Genomic DNA, 19344 nt, shown 5'->3' on the forward strand with positions numbered 1-19344 from the left:
AGTGAGACCCTGTCCAAAAAAAAAAAAAAAAAAGAGAGAGAGATCCTAGGTGTTTTTTTGTTGATGAGAATGATCCAGTAGAGAAGGAATAGAGTGATGACACAGGATAGTAGTAATAATAAGAACAGCACATATTATGATTCCATTTATAGGAAATGTTGAGAACAGGGAAATCTAGAGACAGAAAGTAGATTGACAATTGTTCAGGGCTGGCAGGAGGGGCATGAAAGGAAAAGGATAGGGACTGCTAATGAGTCATGTAGCTTCTTTTTGGGGTGGTAAAAATATTCTAAAATTTATTTTAGTGATAGTTGCACAATTCTGTGAATTACCTAGAAACCACTGAATTGTATATTTAAAAAAAATTAATTTTTTTTTTTTTTTGAGACAGGGTCTCTGTTGCCCAGGCTGGAGTGCAGTGGTGCAATCTCAGCTCACTGGATCCTCAACTTCCTGGGGTCAGGTGATCCCCCACCTATGCTTCTCAAGTAACTGGGACTATAGGTGTGCACCACCATGTCTGGCTCATTTTTTGTAGAGAATGGGTTTTGCCATTTTGCCTAGGCTGCTCTCAAACTCTTGGGCTCAAGTAATCTGCCTGCCTTAGTCTCCCAAAGTACTGGGATTACAGATGTGAGCCACTGCACCCGACCACACTGTATACTTGAATTGTATCTCAATAAAGCTGCTGTTTAAAAAAAAAAATGAGGCAGTGGCAGCTCAAAGTCCTTGAAAAGGCAAGAGAGGTGGGGACACAATCATAAGTGATTTTGCCTTTGACAGCAAGGGCCTTTCCTGTACTATAATAGGAGGAAGAATGGGAAGGTGGACGAATTTTATGTAAATTTGGTGGTTGAAAGATGAGAAACATATGTTTGCTAAGACAGTACTCTGTACTCATCTAAAGTGTGTGACCATTAAATTGGAGCAAAACCGCTTGAACTCAAGTTTTTTTCCAGCAACATTCAGTTATTTTGGGGTAGGCAGAGAAGCTAAGCTCAATCAGTATTGTCGTTTTTCTAGCACGTAGAACACAGGATGAGAGGCTGAGGGTAACTGCAATCAGGGCTGTAGCACTGCATAACACAGCCAAGCACATATCACAAATTTTACATAAGTTGAAATTTATAGATTTTATAGAAGATTATATTATTTGCTCAAAGTTATAAACATCTGTTTTAAAATGGTTGTCAGAATTTGTATACACCTCTGGCTAACTCCAGAGGTCATACACAGGTATCAATAGACATCCTTTGCTATTTGACTCTAGTTCATACAACATACACATTCAATAGTGATTTTTATATAGCAGAACCCTATAGTCCACAATCTTGAAAATGTGAAAAATGAGTTCCTAGCCCACCAAACCCCCAATTTATTTCCCTAAGTTGTACTAAAACATCCTAAAACCTATGAATCAATCCTCTAAGGAATTCAAATTAATCATGGCTATTAATCCATTATAGAAGGTATTTTTCTACCTTTCTAAAATATTATGCTATGATTAATAGTAAAATTTTCAGAACCAAATAAATTCTCTTAATTTTTATTTTCTCATCCTACAGGAAAAAAAAAAAAAATCTTTGGTAGACGGGACATGTACATGATTGACCTTGTATTGTTTTCACCTCTCAATATACTTTACCATTTTCAACTGTTCTTTTTTTTCTTGAGACAGGGTCTCACTTTGTCACCCAGGCTGGAGTGCAGTGGCTTCATCACGACTCACTGCAGCTTTGACCTCCTGGGTTTAAGTGATCCTCCCGCCTCAGCCCCGCAAGTAGCTGGGACTACAGGCATGCGTCGCCATGCCCGGCTAATTTTTTGTAGAGATGGGGTTTCGCCATGTTGTCCAGGTTGGTCTTTTGAACTCCTGACCTCAAGTGATCCACCCACCTTGGCCTCCCAAAGTGCTGGGATTATAGGCGTGAGCCACTGGGCTCGGTGGAATTTTCGGAATTTCCGGAAAAAAAAAATGATAATAATAAATAAATTAAATAAAGTAAAATTTAAAAATACATATATTTTGTAGAGATAGGGTCTCACTATATTGCCAGGGTTTATCTCAAACTCCTCAGCCTCCCAAAGTGCTGAGGTTATAGGCATAAACCACTATACCCGGGTAATATAGAATTTTTTAAAAAGTTCCTACCCATCACAGTATTTTATTTTATTTACTTATTTTTTGAGACAGGGTCTCACTCTGTCACCCAGGCTGTGCTGTGTGGCATGATCTCAGCTCATTGCAACCTCTGCCTCCTGGGTTCAAGTGATCCTCCTGCCTCAGTTTCCTGAGTAGCTAGGACTACAGGCGCCCGCTACCACACCCGGATAATTTTTGTGTTTTTAGTAGAGGCAGAGTTTCACCATATTGACCGGCTGGTCTCAAAGTCCTGACCTCAGGTGATCCACCCACCTCGGTCTCCCAAAGTGCTGGGATTACAAGTGTGAGCCACCGCGCCCGGCCTCCTCACAGTATTTTATTAGCTACTTCTAAACTACCATGGGAATATAAACTAGGGAGATAATGAATTAAATCCATAAATGAGATTTTCAGTATCTACCTTTGGCTGATAATTTAAACAACTTTACTTTCTACATTCTGAAAACATCAGTACTCTGCATGCCAGTACTCAGGTGCCAATAAATGTTAAATAGACAAAACAGAAGAAGATATTTTCTAGTGAGGGTTTATTTTAATTATCAGTAAAATAAACAACAGATTAAAAAAGATTAATAATTAAAACTGAGCATTTCCATTCTTTACTCTTTAAGCATTGTCCATGCACTTCTGATTGAGCTCACCCATTTGTTGAAAAAGGAGACAAAGCCATATCCCTTAGACTTTCCTGTTGCCATGTCTTTTACCACTCGGGCATCTCTGAAATCAGAAACAATCAGAAGTTTAGGTTTGCAAACTGTCCTCTGGATATCAAATGAGAATTTCACACACATCTCATTCTCATGTTTCGCCTTCATTAAAGTGAACCTTTAATGCAAATTCACCTTTTATTCTACAAAATTTATCATGTATTAGGAAATGAGGCTTAATTTTATAGACATGCAAATCAATAACTTAAGTATATATGTATATTTATATTGTACAGAAATTGCCTCTCTCTTCAAAACACTTTTTAAACTTTTAAATATTAAGCATGGTGAAAGTAGCTACTCACATGAACTACTGAACCACTTATAAAGTCCACAGGACATTAGATGAATGGCTTTCTTTAACCATGCAATTTATAACTTATTTGACACTATATTCTACCTAATCATTAAAAAAAAAAAAAAAACTGGAAACCAAAAGAATGAAAAAGTTGTATATTCCCTAAACTAATTAAACTATTTCATTTTTTCAGATCAATTTATACCCCCCTTTTTGTCTAAATTTTGAGAACTTGACATTTTCAGAAATGTTAAATCATTGAAGAAAAATACTAGACACACACACGTTTTAAGCTAGACAAGAAAAGATTTTACACTGAATTTTAAAATAGCATTCATATAAAATTGATTGGAACTACAAGATATAAAAGTAAAATTTTAAAAAGTCAGAAAGTAAAAAAGCACGCCAACATTTATCCACTGTGAACCGTAGCTTGTAGTTAGCCAGGGCAATTCTGTCCATTCTTCAGAGACACTCTGCAAAATAACCAGAGCCCTATTATTTGAGATTGAGTAAAAACCCAGCCATGATAGCTAAAACTCCATACCTCAAAAAATTGGACTCAAATTGTGCTTCACAGGCAATCTGCTTTTAAGTTAGTCAGGTATGTCACAATGCTTGCTCTCTCAGGACACATGAACAAAACAGGCACTTTTATAACAAAAACCCAAGTCAGAAAGCCATGCAATGTAATTTTCTATTAAAGTATACATAAGCATATTTTAGATCAATCTGAGTGATTTATTAAGTGTTCAGGGTCAAAATGACAAAGACATGGTGGTGAAAAGGGAAAACTAATGTAAGTCAATGCTCAATAAGTAAAAATACTTAATAAATTATCTGTATGGTATGCATGCATTTAATTTGGTAGCTGACTCTCTTCTACACTGTAATTTGTTAGTCTACCCTTAAACTCAAGGAACAGGAAGAGTTTATAGGCTGTATATAAGGGAAAGCACCATATTTTTTATACTAAATGCTTTTACAGACCACTGTTTATTACACATCTATAAATCAAGCACTGATATTTGCACTTTTTAGAGAATATCATGAGAACCCTTCAACATATAGTTATCAACTTATCTCCTTCAACAACAAAAAATCAGGAAAATATGCTACTGACTGCCAAATGATTCCTTTAAATGTAGGAAAGCTAACTCCTTATATAGCCTAAAACTCAAACATTATACATTATCTCAATTGAAAATCATGAAACTTAAAGGTCTTACCAAGAAAAAAAAAAGCATACACCAATAATCATGGGACCATAAGAAAATCTACAAACTAAAAATGTGATACAGAAATATATTTAAGAGAAAAAATTATAACCCATGATTTGTAAATCATGAAATTGCTAAAATTTGAAGGTCACTTAACTTAAACTCACCAACTGTTAAACAATCTTTGCCTAATTCCAAACTAAAATTCCCATGTTTTCAAAAAAACTACCTCAATCAAAATCAAAGCATTTAATAAAATAGCTACTTAATCTGTTCACAATGTCAGAAAATTTTTTCTTGTTAAAGTTTCAGAAAATGTTAACCTTGAAAAATATTCAACTCATATTTATTTCTCTCTGAAAAGATTCTCTAGAGAAGCAGCAACAAAGATCTAGATCAGGCTTCTTTATCCTTTTATGGTCCTGTGACTACTCTGACAATAGGATAAAATTTACAAAGATTTTCCACACCAAAATGAAAACACAAAATTTTGCATAGAGATTTAGAGCCCTTGAGAGGCCAAAGGCTAAGACTGTCTAAGTCCAGATATTCAAAAGCAAGCTAATTATTATTGAAACTCTAAGATATTATTAGGAGGGATAATCAAGAAATGAAAGCTGTAGTTATTTTCCTCATCAGGTCTCACAAAGAAAAATTTCATCTGAAAGAAGTCCATTTATAAGCCCTAATTCTGTGACCACCTTTAAAGCTGGTAATCCCTTGGTCACATGCACTGTCATCCCCTAATCAACAAACTGTAACACTTCAAATGAAAGCTCCCAAAATTAATCACAATACTACTGGCATTTACTTTCCAGTCTCCTCATCTTATCTCTGCTGTTGGTCTATTCAAACCAAACCACAGCTAGCACTGCCTTTTTACTACTCTTCTAGGTGGAAAATAATAAAGCAACTGGAAATCCTGAAGAAGTTTTCTAAACTATTTACTCTAAAGTACTATAAACAACTTGTTATTCTTACTCTAATATGGCATGCTTTTCAAAATTTTAAAATTCTTCTATGATGAATGCTATCTTAAGTAAGTATTTATTCATAAGGGCCTAAGTAAGGTATTTATTCATAAGGCCTAAAATGTATGATTAATAACAAGTGCAAGCAAGGCAGTGCTTCATAAAATATTATTAAGGCACTATTATTGTTAGCAGTTTTTTAAAAAGGGTATAAATATCTAGGAAATAATATTCAACAACTGCTTTTTAAGTTGAATTGTTAAGGTTTCTTTTTGTTAAAATATATTAACACAAAATGTATGGTATCATAGAAGTGCCCAACAGATCTAAATTCCTTAGTTACAGCACAATTTTACTAAAGACTGTCACCAAGCTAGCTTGATACCTATATAATAAACTATAAAATGTACAATGGCAAATTTGTCTCTTAAGAGCTATGCTAATTGAAAAAGGATTTTAAGATAATTGAAAACCAAAGGTTTATTCATCAATGGGAAAACAATCTTTGGCTGTTAACTTCTTGAATGATCTCTAAACAATGTAATACATTATATTCAAGTGATAAAATTAATGTTTTATCACTTTTATCAAAATTCACAATTATTTTCAAGTTATGTCTACATATAATTGTTTCTAATTAAAAGGATTTTATTTATCTTCTGTTACTTACGATATTCTTCCAAATGGTGCAAAAGCAGCTTTTATATCTTCAGTTGTAATTTCTGGACTGAGATCACCAACAAAGACATGGAAATGATCTTGTAAGGGGAAGGAAGGGGAAGTGAAAAGAAAAATAGAACTTTAGAATTTAAAAAGTACTAAAATCTATCCAATAAAATATTCTTAAAATGATTATGACTTATGATAAAGTATAAACAAAACACTATCCTATATCTATACAAATCCTATCAATTTTAAACAATGAATCAAGGTAACAATATAGGAAAAATTCTCCTGAAACGACTGTGATACATCTAACTGTAAAGTGACATTTATATTTCTATTTACAGTCAATTATTATACTGGTCTAAGAAAATAAACTAATAATATACAAGTTTCAGTTCTGCAAAAAAATTTAATGACTTAGTTACCATTCTAATAATAATTATTTACTTTTATTCAGTTTACCACTATATTAAGGCTTTACAAATTAAAATAGTGGTACTGTGAATTATGTAGACTAGATTTGCCTCAGTTAACACAATTTACTGAAGCTAGCTACATGATATACACTTGGTTTAACCATATTTTGTGAAGAACAATCAAAGAAATACCTTGCATTGCAACAGTTTGATGTTAAAGTATTTGACAGTTTTCTCAAAAGCCAACAGTTTTGGTTGCCCAGACATTACACCATTCAGTTTATGTGAATCCATGTGCAAGTGAACTAAGACTGAAGGCAACAGAATGAAAACAGTAATCCCTTCACTTTATATCAGAACCATTAAAAAAGCATTGGAGAGAAATAACCATCCCATATCTGACGTTTTTAAAAAAGACAATTATCAAAAAAAGAAACACTTTAAAAATGCGAAATTGTTGGACCAACACTTTAAAATGAACACATACATCAATTTGACAAAGCATATTTGGAAAGAAAAATTACCCATATTTGACAGGCCTTAAACAACATTTTGGATTGCTCTTTGGGAAACAAAATTTGAGGAGCAACTCAAGCATTTGGAAGATCTGGGTATGAAGCCCAGATGGTAACCTCAAGAAAGGAGGGTATATTTTGCCCCTTAGTTGGTGAAAGTAGTTCTAAGGCATCAGCTGCTACCAAAGGGATCAGAAAGCTTGAACTAGCACCAAAGTAGCAGACAAGCTATACTTGGTCAATACCGAGAAAGGAGAAAAATATTGCTAGAGAGACAAACAGAAATAATATCTCCTCCCACCCCCCCTCCCCCAAATATCAAACAAAAAAACCTCAGGTGGTTAGTGAATACCCTTTCAAGAGATTTCATTTTATGTTTAAGAAGATACAATTACCTTGTGAACGCTGTGTGCTGACAACGGTACTACCTGATGACAAAGATTAGATTTGTTCTTAAATTTATTAACACAAACACATTCAATCATATCTTAGGATAACGATCAAAATATTACTGCAAACATGTATGATGTTTATAGGCTTTACAATAAAACTACTGGGTATAATAAAAACAAATGTTCAAAGAGCATAAAATATACTTACTGCTTGTATCTTTCTTTTGACTGCTGGGGGTTGTTGCCCAATTCACTTTGACTTCCTAAAAAAAATTTCTACATTTATACTTCACAAAAATAAAACCCAAAATCACATTTACATCTATAAAAAGATAGGAAGATATCTGTTTAAGATGAAACACTGAAGGAGATACCAGCTCTGGTCAAGTTTCAATACTTAATCTTCTGATCTACATTTAGGGAAATAATGTTGACAAATCCTAATCTTTATATGTCTATTAACATTCAATTAACCTTTCTTACCTAAAGTACACATATTTTTTTCCCTTTCATTCTTTTCCATTAGCATCCAAGCTTGAGTTATTCAGCAAATATTTTGGGATTTACCATGTACAAGCCACCATGGAAAACACTAATATAGGCTGCTGGCTCATGCCTGTAATCTCAGCACTTTGGGAGGCCAAGACAGGTGGATCACCTGAGGTCAGGAGTTCAAGACCAACCTGGCCATCATAGTGAAACCCTATCTCTACAAAAATACAAAAATTAGCTGGGCATGACGGTGGGTGCCTGTAATCTCAGCTACCCAGGAGGAGGCTAAAGCAGAACTGCTTGAACCCAGGAGGCGGAGGTTGCAGTGAACCAAGATTGTGCCACTGCACTCCAGCCTGGGTGACAGAGCAAGATTCCATCTCAAAAAAAAGCCAGGCACAGCAGCTTACGCCACCGTGAGGCCGAGATAGGCAGATCATGCGGTTAGGCGATTAAGACCATCTTGGCCAACAAGATGAAACCCCGTCTCTACTAAAAATGCAAAAAATTAGCCGGGCGTGGTGGCAGGTGCCTGTAGTCCCAGCTATTCGGGAGGCCAAGGCAGAATGGCGTGAACCCAGGAGGCAGAGCTTGCAGTGAGCCGAAATGGTGCCACTGCACTCCAGCCTAGGCAACAGAGTGAGACTCTGCCTCAAAAAAAAAAAAAAGAAAACACTAACATAAACACAGCCCTCTGGCCTCTAAAAGCTTTATCTCACCTTTTTAATATTATATGTGAATAACTGACCTTTTGCTATAAAGTGTTTAATGTTTCAGCCAGGCGCGATGGCTCACACCTGTAATCCCAACATTTTGGGAGGCCAAGGCAGGCAGATCACCTGAGGTCAGCAGTTTGAGACCAGTCTGGCTAACATGGTGAAACCCCGCTTCTATTAAAAATACAAAAAATTAGCCAGGTGTGTTGGTGTGCGCCTGTAATCCCAACTACTAGGGAGGCTGAGGCAGGAGAATCACTTGAACCTGGGAGGCAAAGGTTGCAGTGAGCTGAGATTGTGCCACTGCACTCCAGATTGGGCAACAAGGGCAAACTTCCGTTTCAAAAAAAAAAAAAAAGGTGTTTACTGTTTCCAAAAGAGTAAACAAAATCGTATGTAATTTAAATTTTGTCAGTGCAAGTCACCTTCTTTAATTACGACAGCTTACCTTACCCATTATCTTCCGTCCATTCATAGCAGCTAATGCTGCGGCTGCATGACGATGCTCATGAAACTCCACAAAACAATAGGGATCATTTCCAGCTGTCTGTGGGAGAAGAAACACAAAAGCCAATTTTAAGCTTTATTCACCCATTACCTTAAAATTATGTAAAAAAAAAAAAAATCTTAAACCAAGTTTTATACATCTAAGTTATCAGGCCATGGAGAATGAATGGTCCATTCCACAAGTAAATTTTAGATTTAAAAAGTAGGCCAGGTGAGGTGGCTCATGCCTGTAATCCTAGCACTTTGGGAGGCCAAGGCAGGCAGATCATGAGGTCAGCAGTTTGAGACCACCCTGGCCAACATGGTGAAACCCCATCTCTACCAAAAAAAAAATACAAAAATTAGCCAGGCATGGTGGCAGGCTTCTGTAATCCCACCTACTTGGGAGGCTGAGGCAGGAGAATTGCTTGAACCCAGGAGGTGGAGGTTGCAGTGAGCGGAGACCACACCATTGCACTCCAGCCTGGGCAACAGAGCAAGACTCCATCTCAAAAAAACAAAACAAAACAAAACAAACAGTAAACAGCCAGGCCTGGTAGAGAGCTCCTGTAGTCCCAGCTACTTTAGGAGGCTGAGGTGTGAGGAATGCTTGAGCCCAGGAGTTTGAATCCAGCCTGGGCAACAAGCAAGATCCTGTCTCTAAAACAATTAAAAAGCAAAAAAAAAAAAAAAAGCAAACACTTAAAATCACACTGCTTTTATACGTAGCTATTTTCTTCAACAGTACTATAATTAAATTATAGTACTATAATTTAATATTAATGACTAGGTATCCTAACTGGATATATAGCTATAAATACCCCATCATCATAAAACCATTTGTTCAAGCTACACAGATTAAGTTTGACTGAACTCCTAGGTTCTGAAGTCTCACTTCAGCTTTTTATGATGTTCTATCCCCTCCCTGTTACATGTTACTTTCTACTGCTACAAATGTACATAGCTCCTTGCTGCTACTAGCTTGCTGAGTAGCAGAAAATCTTAGCCAACCTTCTTAAACCTGTTTTAAAATACAGGTAAATAGGCTCTGAAAACTGAAGAGATTCTCTGGTAAGTAAAATTTTAGAATAGGTTTTATAACATGAACTTTCTGACATCAATTTTTTGCTTGTTCAAAAGTCTTTATAAAATTATCTTCCTAGCCAGGCATGATGGCTCACACCTGTAATCCCAGCACTTTGGGAGGCCAAGGTGGGTGGATCACCTGAGGTCCAGGAGATCAAGACCAGCCTGACCAACATGGAGAAACCCTGTCTCTACTAAAAATACAAAATTAGCCGGGTGTGGTGGTGCATGCCTGTAATCCCAACTACTCGGCAGGCTGAGGCAGGAGAATCGCTTGAACCCAGGAGGTGGAGGCTGCAGTGAGCCAAGATGTTGCCACTGCACTCCAGCCTGGGCAAGAGTGAAACTCCGTCTAAAAAAAAAAACTTCCCTTGGCCAGGCACAGTAGCTCATGCCTGTAATCTCAGCACTTTGGGAGGATGAGGCAGGTGGATCACCTGAGGTCAGGAGTTCAAGACCAGCCTGGCCAAAATAGTGAAACCTCATCTCTACTAAAAATACAAAAATTAGCTGGGTGTGGTGGCGTGCACTTGTAATCCCAGCTACTCAGAAGGCTAAGGCAGGAGATTCACTTGAACCCAGGAGGTGGACGTTGCAGTGAGCCGAGATTGTGCCACTAGATTCCAGTCTGGGCACACAGCGAGATTTCATCTCAAAAAGAAAGAAAAAAAGTATCTTCCCTTTTCTGCTGGTGTTCCAGGTAGGTGAGGCTATGTGATAAATAGAATCTGGATGTTTAATTATAAATTAAAGTAGCAGGCCGGGCGTGGTGGCTCAAGCCTGTAATCCCAGCACTTTGGGAGGCCGAGATGGGAGGATCATGAGTTCAGGAGATCGAAACCATCCTGACTAATCCAGTGAAACCCCGTCTCTACTAAAAAATACAAAAAACTAGCCGGGCGAGGTGGCGGGCGCCTGTAGTCCTAGCTACACAGGAGGCTGAGGCAGGAGAATGGCGTAAACCCGGGAGGTGGAGCTTGCAGTGAGCTGAGATCTGGCCACTGCACTCCAGCCTGGGCGACAGAGTGAGACTCCGCCTCAAAAATAAATAAATAAATAAAAAATAAAATAAAATAAATTGGCCGGGCGCGGTGGCTCAAGCCTGTAATCCTAGCACTTTGGGAGGCCGAGACGGGCGGATCGCGAGGTCAGGAGATCGAGACCATCCTGGCTAACACGGTGAAACCCCGTCTCTACTAAAAACTACAAAAAACTAGCCGGGCGAGGTGGCGGCGCCTATAGTCCCAGCTACCTGGGAGGCTGAGGCAGGAGAATGGCGTGAACCCGGGAGGCGGAGCTTGCAGTGAGCTGAGATCCGGCCACTGCACTCCAGCCTGGGTGACAGAGCGAGACTCCGTCTCAAAAAATAAAATAAAATAAAATAAAATAAAGTAGCAGAAAAAAATTCCAATTTTTAAATCTATAGTGCAAAATACCAAATGACATTATAGGCCATTTTAAAATTCTTTCCATAACCTCCTAAACAGATTTTTTTTTTTTTTTTTTTTTTGAGGCGGAGTCTCGCTCTGTCGCCTGGAATGGAGTGCAGTGGCCGGATCACAGCTCACTGCAAGCTCCGCCTCCCGGGTTTACGCCATTCTCCTGCCTCAGCCTCCCGAGTAGCTGGGACTACAGGTGCCCGCCACCTCGCCCAGCTAGTTTTTGTATTTTTAGTAGAGAAGGGGGTTTCACCATGTTAGCCAGGATGGTCTCGATCTCCTGACCTCGTGATCCGCCCGTCTCGGCCTCCCAAAGTGCTGGGATTACAGGCTTGAGCCACCGTGCCCGGCCAACAGATTTGTTAAAATAAAAAACTAATTCAAAAGACTAGAAAGCTACCAAAATAGAGGAATATACAATTTTATTTCAAGTACAATTAATACTTTTAATTTTTTTTTTAGAGATGTGGTCTCAGGTGTGAGCCACTGCACCTGGCTAAATAATTACTTTTAAAAATACCAAGTAAAAAAAAGTTTAGCTGGAATACAACAGGAAAGAAGGTAACAGATACACATACACGTTGTCTTTTCTGGAGAAAAGAAAACTGAAAGTTTATAGCAGGCTGGGTGCAGTGGCTATTACCAAGACCCTGTCTTTCAAGACAAACAAACAAACAAACAAACAAAAAACCCAAAAGTTTTCAGAAAGGAGAGACCATGGGACAAAAGGTTTCTCTTTAACATTGCCTTTCCCATCAAAAAATTTAGGCCGGGTGCGGTGGCTCATGCCTGTAATCCTAGCACTTTGGGAGGCCAAGACAGGTGGATCACCTGAAGTTGGGAGTTTGAGACCAGCCTGACCAACATGGAGAAACCCCATCTCTACTAAAAATACAAAATTAGCCAGGTGTGGCGGCACATGCCTGTAATCCGAGGTACTTGGGAGGCTGAGCCAGAAGAATTGCTTGAACCTGGGAGGCGGAGGTTGTAGTGCGCCAAGATCATGCCATTGCACTCCAGCCTGGGCAACGAGAGCAAAACTCCATCTCACCAAAAAAAAAAAAAAAAAAGTGTTTTTCCTCCCCAGGAGACAAAGACTCCAGGGAAATAGGGTAACTGTTTCCTAAATGTCTTTTTATACATATTATGAATCAGGGTTAACACCAATTGGATGAATGAGTTCAATGTGTGTGTTTTTTTTAATACATTAAGGTCTCATAAATAAGAATTGCCTAAATACAAGAAAAACTTGAATCATGACCTTTAAAAATAAAGTTAAAAATACTTTCACTGTATCAAATGCCTATTATTTTTAAACCTGTTTCCCAATTTAATTGTAAGAGCTGAATTTATTAGCCAACCAATTTGACACCACATATAAACATTTCTGATGCCTCAATGCACCTGAAAGAGCCCACATATATACAGTTCCCATCTGATCTACAAATAACTAGTTCTATTCTCATCTTCCATTATTTAGTAAAACAAATTAAATTCAGCTGTCAAAACAAGTTCATTACAAATTCACTAAAATCCCTATTAATTTAGAATACAGTAAACTAAGACTATATTTAGACTACAGTAAACTAAGAATTTATACTATATTTAGACTATGGTAAATTAAGAATTCCTTCCAAGCAATTGCTTTAAGTATCGTCTTAAAAAAAAAAAGAATAAAGTTAACTAAGTAAAATACCCTTACATCCATAATCATTTTGCAGTTTTTACAAGGTCCAATCTGGCTAAAGAGTTGCAGAATTAAAGCTTCTGTCACATCTCTGGAAAGGTTACCGACGTATCTGAAACACAAAGAAAAACAATTGACCTTTTTTTTTTTTGAGATGGAGTTTTGCTCTTGTTGCCCAGGATAGAGTGCAGTGGCGCGATCTCGGCTCACCGCAACCTCCACCTCCAGGGTTCAAGTGAGTCTCCTGCCTCAGCCTCCCCGAGTAGTTGGGATTACAGGCATGCGCAACCACACTCAGCTAATTTTACATTTTTAGTAGAGACAGGGTTTCTCCATGTTGGTCAGGCTGGTCTCCAACTCCTGACCTCAGGTGATCTACCCACTTCAGCCTCCCAAAGTGCTGGGATTACAGGTGTGAGCCACTGCACCTGGCCTTTTTTTTTTTTTTTTTTTTTAAGAGAAATGGTCTGGCTATATTGCTCAGGCTGCTCTCAAACTCCCGGCCTCAAGCAAACCTCCTGCCTCGGCCTCCTGAGTAACGGACTACAGGAACCACCACATCCAGCTCAATTTACCTCAATTTATTTATTTTTTTTGAGACAAGGTCTTGCTGGGTTGCCCAGACTGGAGTGTAGCGGAACAATCTCGGCTCACTACAACCTCCACCTCCTGGGCTCAAGGGATTCTCCCACCTCAGCCACCCAAGTAGCGGGGACCACAGGCATGTGCCATCATATCTGGCTAATTTTTTTACATTTTCTGTAGAGAAGGGGTTTCACCATATTGCTGAGCTGGTCTCAAACTCCTGGGTTCAAGTGATCTGCCCGCCTCGGCCTCCCAAAGTGTAATCTTAAAGATTACAGGCCTAAGGCATTATGCCCAGCCCTCGATTTACCATTTTAAATTTGCTTATTCTCCACCAGTTTCTTTTTTTTTTTTTTTTTTTTTTGAGGCGGAGTCTAGCTCTGTCGCCCGGAGTGGAGTGCAGTGGCCGGATCTCAGCTCACTGCAAGCTCCGCCTCCCGGGTTCACGCCATTCTCCTGCCTCAGCCTCCCGAGTAGCTGGGACTACAGGCGCCCGCCACCTCGCCCAGCTAGTTTTTGTATTTTTAGTAGAGACGGGGTTTCACTGTGTTAGCCAGGATGGTCTCGATCTCCTGACCTCGTGATCCGCCCGTCTCGGCCTCCCAAAGTGCTGGGATTACAGGCTTGAGCCACCGCGCCCGGCCTCTCCACCAGTTTCTAAAGCTGTTTATTAAAAATTAAACTTGAGAAATAGGCAGATCTTTGCCTTATACTATAATATTTGGGAGTGACTTTTATGGTTTGCCAACACTTAAAAATCTCTTTGAAAACAGAGGTAAAGTATGTTATTTGAAAATATATTAGCTGGGTGTGGTGGTTCATGCCTGTAATCCCAGCATTTTGGGAAGCCAAGGTGGGATAATCACCTGAGACCAGCCTGGTAAATATGATGAAACCCTGTCTCTTATGAAAAACACAAAAATTAGCCAAGCGTGGTGGTGCACATCTGTAAACCCAGCTACTTGGGAGGCTGAGGCAGGAGAATCACTTGAACCCAGGAGGCGGAGGCTGGGTGAGCTGAGGTTGCACCACTGTACACCAGCCTGGGCAACAGAGTGAGACTATGTCTCAAAGAAAAAAAAAAAAAAGAAAATATATTACACTTTGCTAGTGAAGGGGAAGCTAGTATGTGCATATCTGTTTTAGTCATGGTTTTGCAAATTAAACCTATTGCTTGTTTCTAAGTTTCCAGGCTTACCTTAGGAAGATAAACTTTAAAAACACTCAAATGAATCATCATTAGTTATATAAAATATCTTATACAATAATGGCTGGGCGTGGTGGCTCACGCCTGTAATCCCAGCACTTTGGGAGGCTGACGCAGGTGGATCACTTGAGGCCAGGAGTTTGAGACCAGCCTGGCCAACATGGTGAAACCCCTTCTCTACTAAAAACACAAAAATTAGCTAGGCGTGGTGGTGCCTGCCTGTAATCCCAGCTACTGGGGGTGGTTGAGGCATGAGAATTGCTGGAACCCACGAGGGGGAGGTTGCAACAAGCCCGGATCATGCCACTGCACTCCAGCCTGGGTAACGAAGCAAGACTGTCTTAAAGAAAAAAGAAGGCTGGGTACGGTGGCTCACGCCTGTAATCCCAGCACTGTGGGAGGCTGAAGCAGGCAGATCACGAGGTCAGGAGATCGAGACCAACCTGGCTAACATGGTGAAACCCCATCTGTAGTAAAAATACAAAAAATTAGCCGGGAGTGGTGGCAGGTGCCTGTAGTACCAGCTATTTGGGAGGCTGAGGCAGCAGAGTGGTATGAACCCAGGAGGCGGAGCTTGCAGTGAGCCACGATGGTGCCACTGTCCTCCAGCCTGGGCAACAGAGCGAGATATCGTCTCAAAAAAAAAAAAAGAAAAAAATTTATACAATCAAACCTAAGAAGCACTGAAATTATTTCTACTTCATGGTATTAATATTACTAAGAACACTCACGTTCTCCCTTTTTTTTGAACAAAGTCTCGCTCTGTTGCCCAGGCTGGAGTGCAGTGGCGTGATCTCCGATCACTGCAACCTCCGCCTCCCAGGTTTAAGTGATTCTCCTGCCTCAGCCACCCAAGTAGCTGGGACTACAGGCGCCTGCCACCACGCCCAGCTAATTTTTTTATATTTTTGGTAGAGATGGGGTTTCACCATATTGGCCAGGCTAGGCTGGCACCCCCAATTTTTAAATTAACATTATTTCCCTTATTTGTTCAATTTAGATAGACTTTGGTTATGCAATGAACACATTTTTGAAAAGTTATAGGTAAATTATCAGTTGTTTTGAATGCTCACAGTGGGATGAGAAACCTTCCATTTAACATTACTGATCAGTAGAAGAGGGGTGAAAGGGAGTAGAAAGATCACAGATTATGAGTTGGCAATCAATAAAAATATAAATAGTGCATTACAAGACCATAAGACGGTGATGATCTTCATTTAAAGGGCTTAGGCTAGGGGTAGTGGCTCACACCTGTAATCCCAGCACTTTTGGAGGCTAAGGTGGGAAGATCACTTTAGTCCAGGAGTTCAAGATCAGCCCAGTCAATACAGTGAGACCCCCGTCTCTACAAAAAATAAAAATAACGATAAAAAATTAGCAAGACATGGGGGCACTATGTCCCATGGCATGGTCCCAGCTACTTCAGACACTGAGGTGGGAAGATCACTTGAACCCAGGAGTTAAGAGGCTGCAGTGAGCTATGATTATGCCACTGCACCAGGTGACAGAGCAAGACTCTATCTCTAAAAATAAAATAAAGGGTTTTTTTTTTTTTGAGATGGAGTCTTGCTCTGTCACCCACGCTGGAGTGCAGTGGGGTGATCTCAGCTCACTGCAAGCTCCGCCTTGTAGGTTCACGCCATTCTCCTGCCTCCTGAGTAGCTGGGACTATAGGCGCCCACCACCATGCCCGGCTAATTTTTTGTATTTTTAGTAGAGATGGGGTTTCACCATGTTAGCCAGGAAGGTCTTGATCTCCTGACCTCGTGATCCACCTGCCTCGGCCTCCCAAAGTGTTGAGATTACAGGCGTGAGCCACCGTGCCCGGCCAATAAAGGGTTTATAAAAAAGTTTTTAAAATGAGATTTTGAGAAGAGTTTACCTCTAGTCATGTTACAGAGTTAGAGGTTTACCAGTTCTGGAATCAGAGAATGCAGTCTCCCCAAAACGGTAGTTTCTCATTTGTCTCTCAGGTCCCCTTCAGAAAATTTGATATAAGGTACAGACTTTCTCCTCAGAAAAATAAATATTCATACATGCTCAAAAAGTGTGGATTTGGTTTCTTCTTTCCATCTACCATTCAACAAACACATATTGAGTACTTAACACGAAGCCTTCGGAAAAGGTTAAGATGGCAAAGGAAGAAATGCTGAGTCAATAACAAACGACATTTAAAGATCACGTAAAATAATGGTACTCAAAAGAGAAAGTAACAGCAACATTTACCCAACAGCAATTTACCAGTATTGGGAATTATTACTGCACCAAGTCTCTATTCTGAAAAAGAGACAGAATTAAGCATTTATCCTATTAAGTAGGAACTCCTAAATAGTGTAATCTAATATCTAGTTAAGAAAAATTCTCCTTTACAAAAGAATGCTAGTTAATAAATGTAGAAAGATAGTATTAAATTAACAATGTGTAAACCCTAATGAAACAACTGATTCAGGGAAGGATCTTTAATCTATGCTTAAATTACTACGTGAACGGTTGGTGTGGAAATAGTCACAAGGTGTCAAAGTTATCACATAGATTACTTAATTCATTGCAAAGGGAAAACCTTACCTCAAAAATGAGAGCTTTGGCTGTTACCACTATAACCCAGTGATAAAATTTTCAATTATTTTATAGTTGGGCAACAACCAATGAGACACTGCATATATATAATATGAATTACACAGTATCACCTATAAAATATTTACATAAAAAAGTCTAACCTAAATCTAACCAAGCTGAAAATTAGATTTAAGTTTATAAGATATCGGGCATATAAAACAATTCCACGAATCCAGATGTAGGACATTTTATAAGACAACTCAGTCTCTTCAAAAAATTGTTGTCCTAAAACAAACACAACAGATGACTGTTCTTGAATAAAAGGGAGCGGTGGCACAAGCCCGCAGTCCCAGCTACTTGAGAGGCTGAGGTGGGTGGATCCCTTGAACCCAGAAGTTTGAATCCAGTCTGAGCAACACAGCAAGACCTCATTTCTAGGATATAAATAAGTAAAAGAAACAGAAAGTTGGGCACAGTGGCTCAAGCCTCAAATCCTAGCACTTTGGGAGGCTGAGGTAGGCGGTTCACTTGAGACCAGGAGTTAGAGACCAGCCTGGCCAACATGGTGAAACCTCATCTCTACTAAAAATACAAAAATTAGCCAGGCATGGTGGCGCACGCCTGTAATCCCAGCTCCCTGGGAGCGGGAGGCACAAGAATCACTTGAACTCAGGAGGTGGACATTGCAGTGAGCTGAGATTGCACCACAGTACTCCAGCCAGGGTGACAGAGCAAGACACTGCCCTCCCTGTCCCCCCACCAAAAAAAAAAAGGACATAAAAAACACTGACAACCAAACACAATGAATAATGCTTAAATGGATCCTGGATAAGGGAAAAATGTTTTTTTCTTACAGAATTAATTAATAAATGTAAAAAGAATGACTGAAATAGAGAATCACCATTAACATACCATAGTAATAATTTCTATAGGAAGATCCACCCATGGAAGCTCACATTAGTTGATGAAACCTTAAAAGGGGAAACAGGGTATCTGCATAGCCTCAAAGTACCACCTCTAATATATTTATTAAATATTGGTTTTGGGCCAGGTGCGGTGGCTCACGCCTGCTATAATCCCAGCACTTTGGGAAGCTGAGGCAGATCACAGGTCAGGAGATCAAGACCATCCTGGCCAACAGTGAAACACCGTCTCTACTAAAAAATACAAAATATTAGCCGGGCATGGTGGCGCGTGCCTGTAGTTTCAGCTACTAGGGAGGCCAAGGCAGGAGAGTCGCTTGAACCCGGGAGGCAGAGGTTGCAGTGAGCCAAGATCATGCCACTGCACTTCAGCCTGGCACCAGAGCGAGACTCTGTCTCAAAGGAAAAAAAAAAAAAAGGTTTTGATCAACGAACTAATGGTTTTAAATGACTATGAATTCTTTGGATATACCTCCCTCCAGGAAGTGTAACTTAATCTTCCTCTTCCTGAGTGTGTGAGCTAGCCTTGGTGACCTACTTCTAACCAACAGAGTAAGTTAAGAAAAAATAAGTCATGGTGATTTTGGAGAAAAGGAGAAACAATACCCTTCCAAAGTGTCGGCGGGGTGCAGTGGCTCACACCTGTAATCCCAGTGCTTTGGAAGGCCGAGGTGAGAGATTCACTTGAGGCCAGTAGTTTGAGACCAGCCAGGGCAACATAGTGATATGCCCCGTCTCTACAAAAAATAAGAAAAAATTAGCTGGGTGTGGTGGTGTGCACCTGTAGTTCCAGCTACTTGGGAAGCTGAAGTGAACAA

The 19344-nt window shown here is 39.6% G+C and overlaps 1 protein-coding gene across 14 annotated transcripts in view; it reads right to left on the reverse strand.

Moving 5' to 3' along the window:
- Positions 1–19344, reverse strand: part of TIA1 (TIA1 cytotoxic granule associated RNA binding protein) — a 36158-nt gene that overhangs the window by 9968 nt on the left and 6846 nt on the right. For 2 of the 14 annotated variants that reach the window (XM_033239336.1, XM_033239335.1), the window contains exons 2-7: positions 13271–13367; positions 9006–9104; positions 7558–7612; positions 7353–7385; positions 6031–6118; positions 2806–2881 (exon numbers count right to left, since the gene is read on the reverse strand). In XM_033239336.1, coding sequence (XP_033095227.1) covers positions 2806–2881; positions 6031–6118; positions 7353–7385; positions 7558–7612; positions 9006–9104; positions 13271–13367 — 448 coding nt within the window. Of the gene's footprint in view, positions 1–2676; positions 5971–6030; positions 6119–6634; positions 6754–7352; positions 7386–7557; positions 7613–9005; positions 9111–13270; positions 13368–19344 lie in introns of those variants that run through there. The other 12 variants (XM_033239338.1, XM_033239337.1, XR_004428166.1 and 9 more) reach the window with 11 other exon arrangements.

This window comes from Trachypithecus francoisi, unplaced genomic scaffold (genome assembly GCF_009764315.1).
Source record: "Trachypithecus francoisi isolate TF-2019V2 unplaced genomic scaffold, Tfra_2.0 Lachesis_group17, whole genome shotgun sequence".
Lineage (NCBI taxonomy): Eukaryota > Metazoa > Chordata > Mammalia > Primates > Cercopithecidae > Trachypithecus > Trachypithecus francoisi.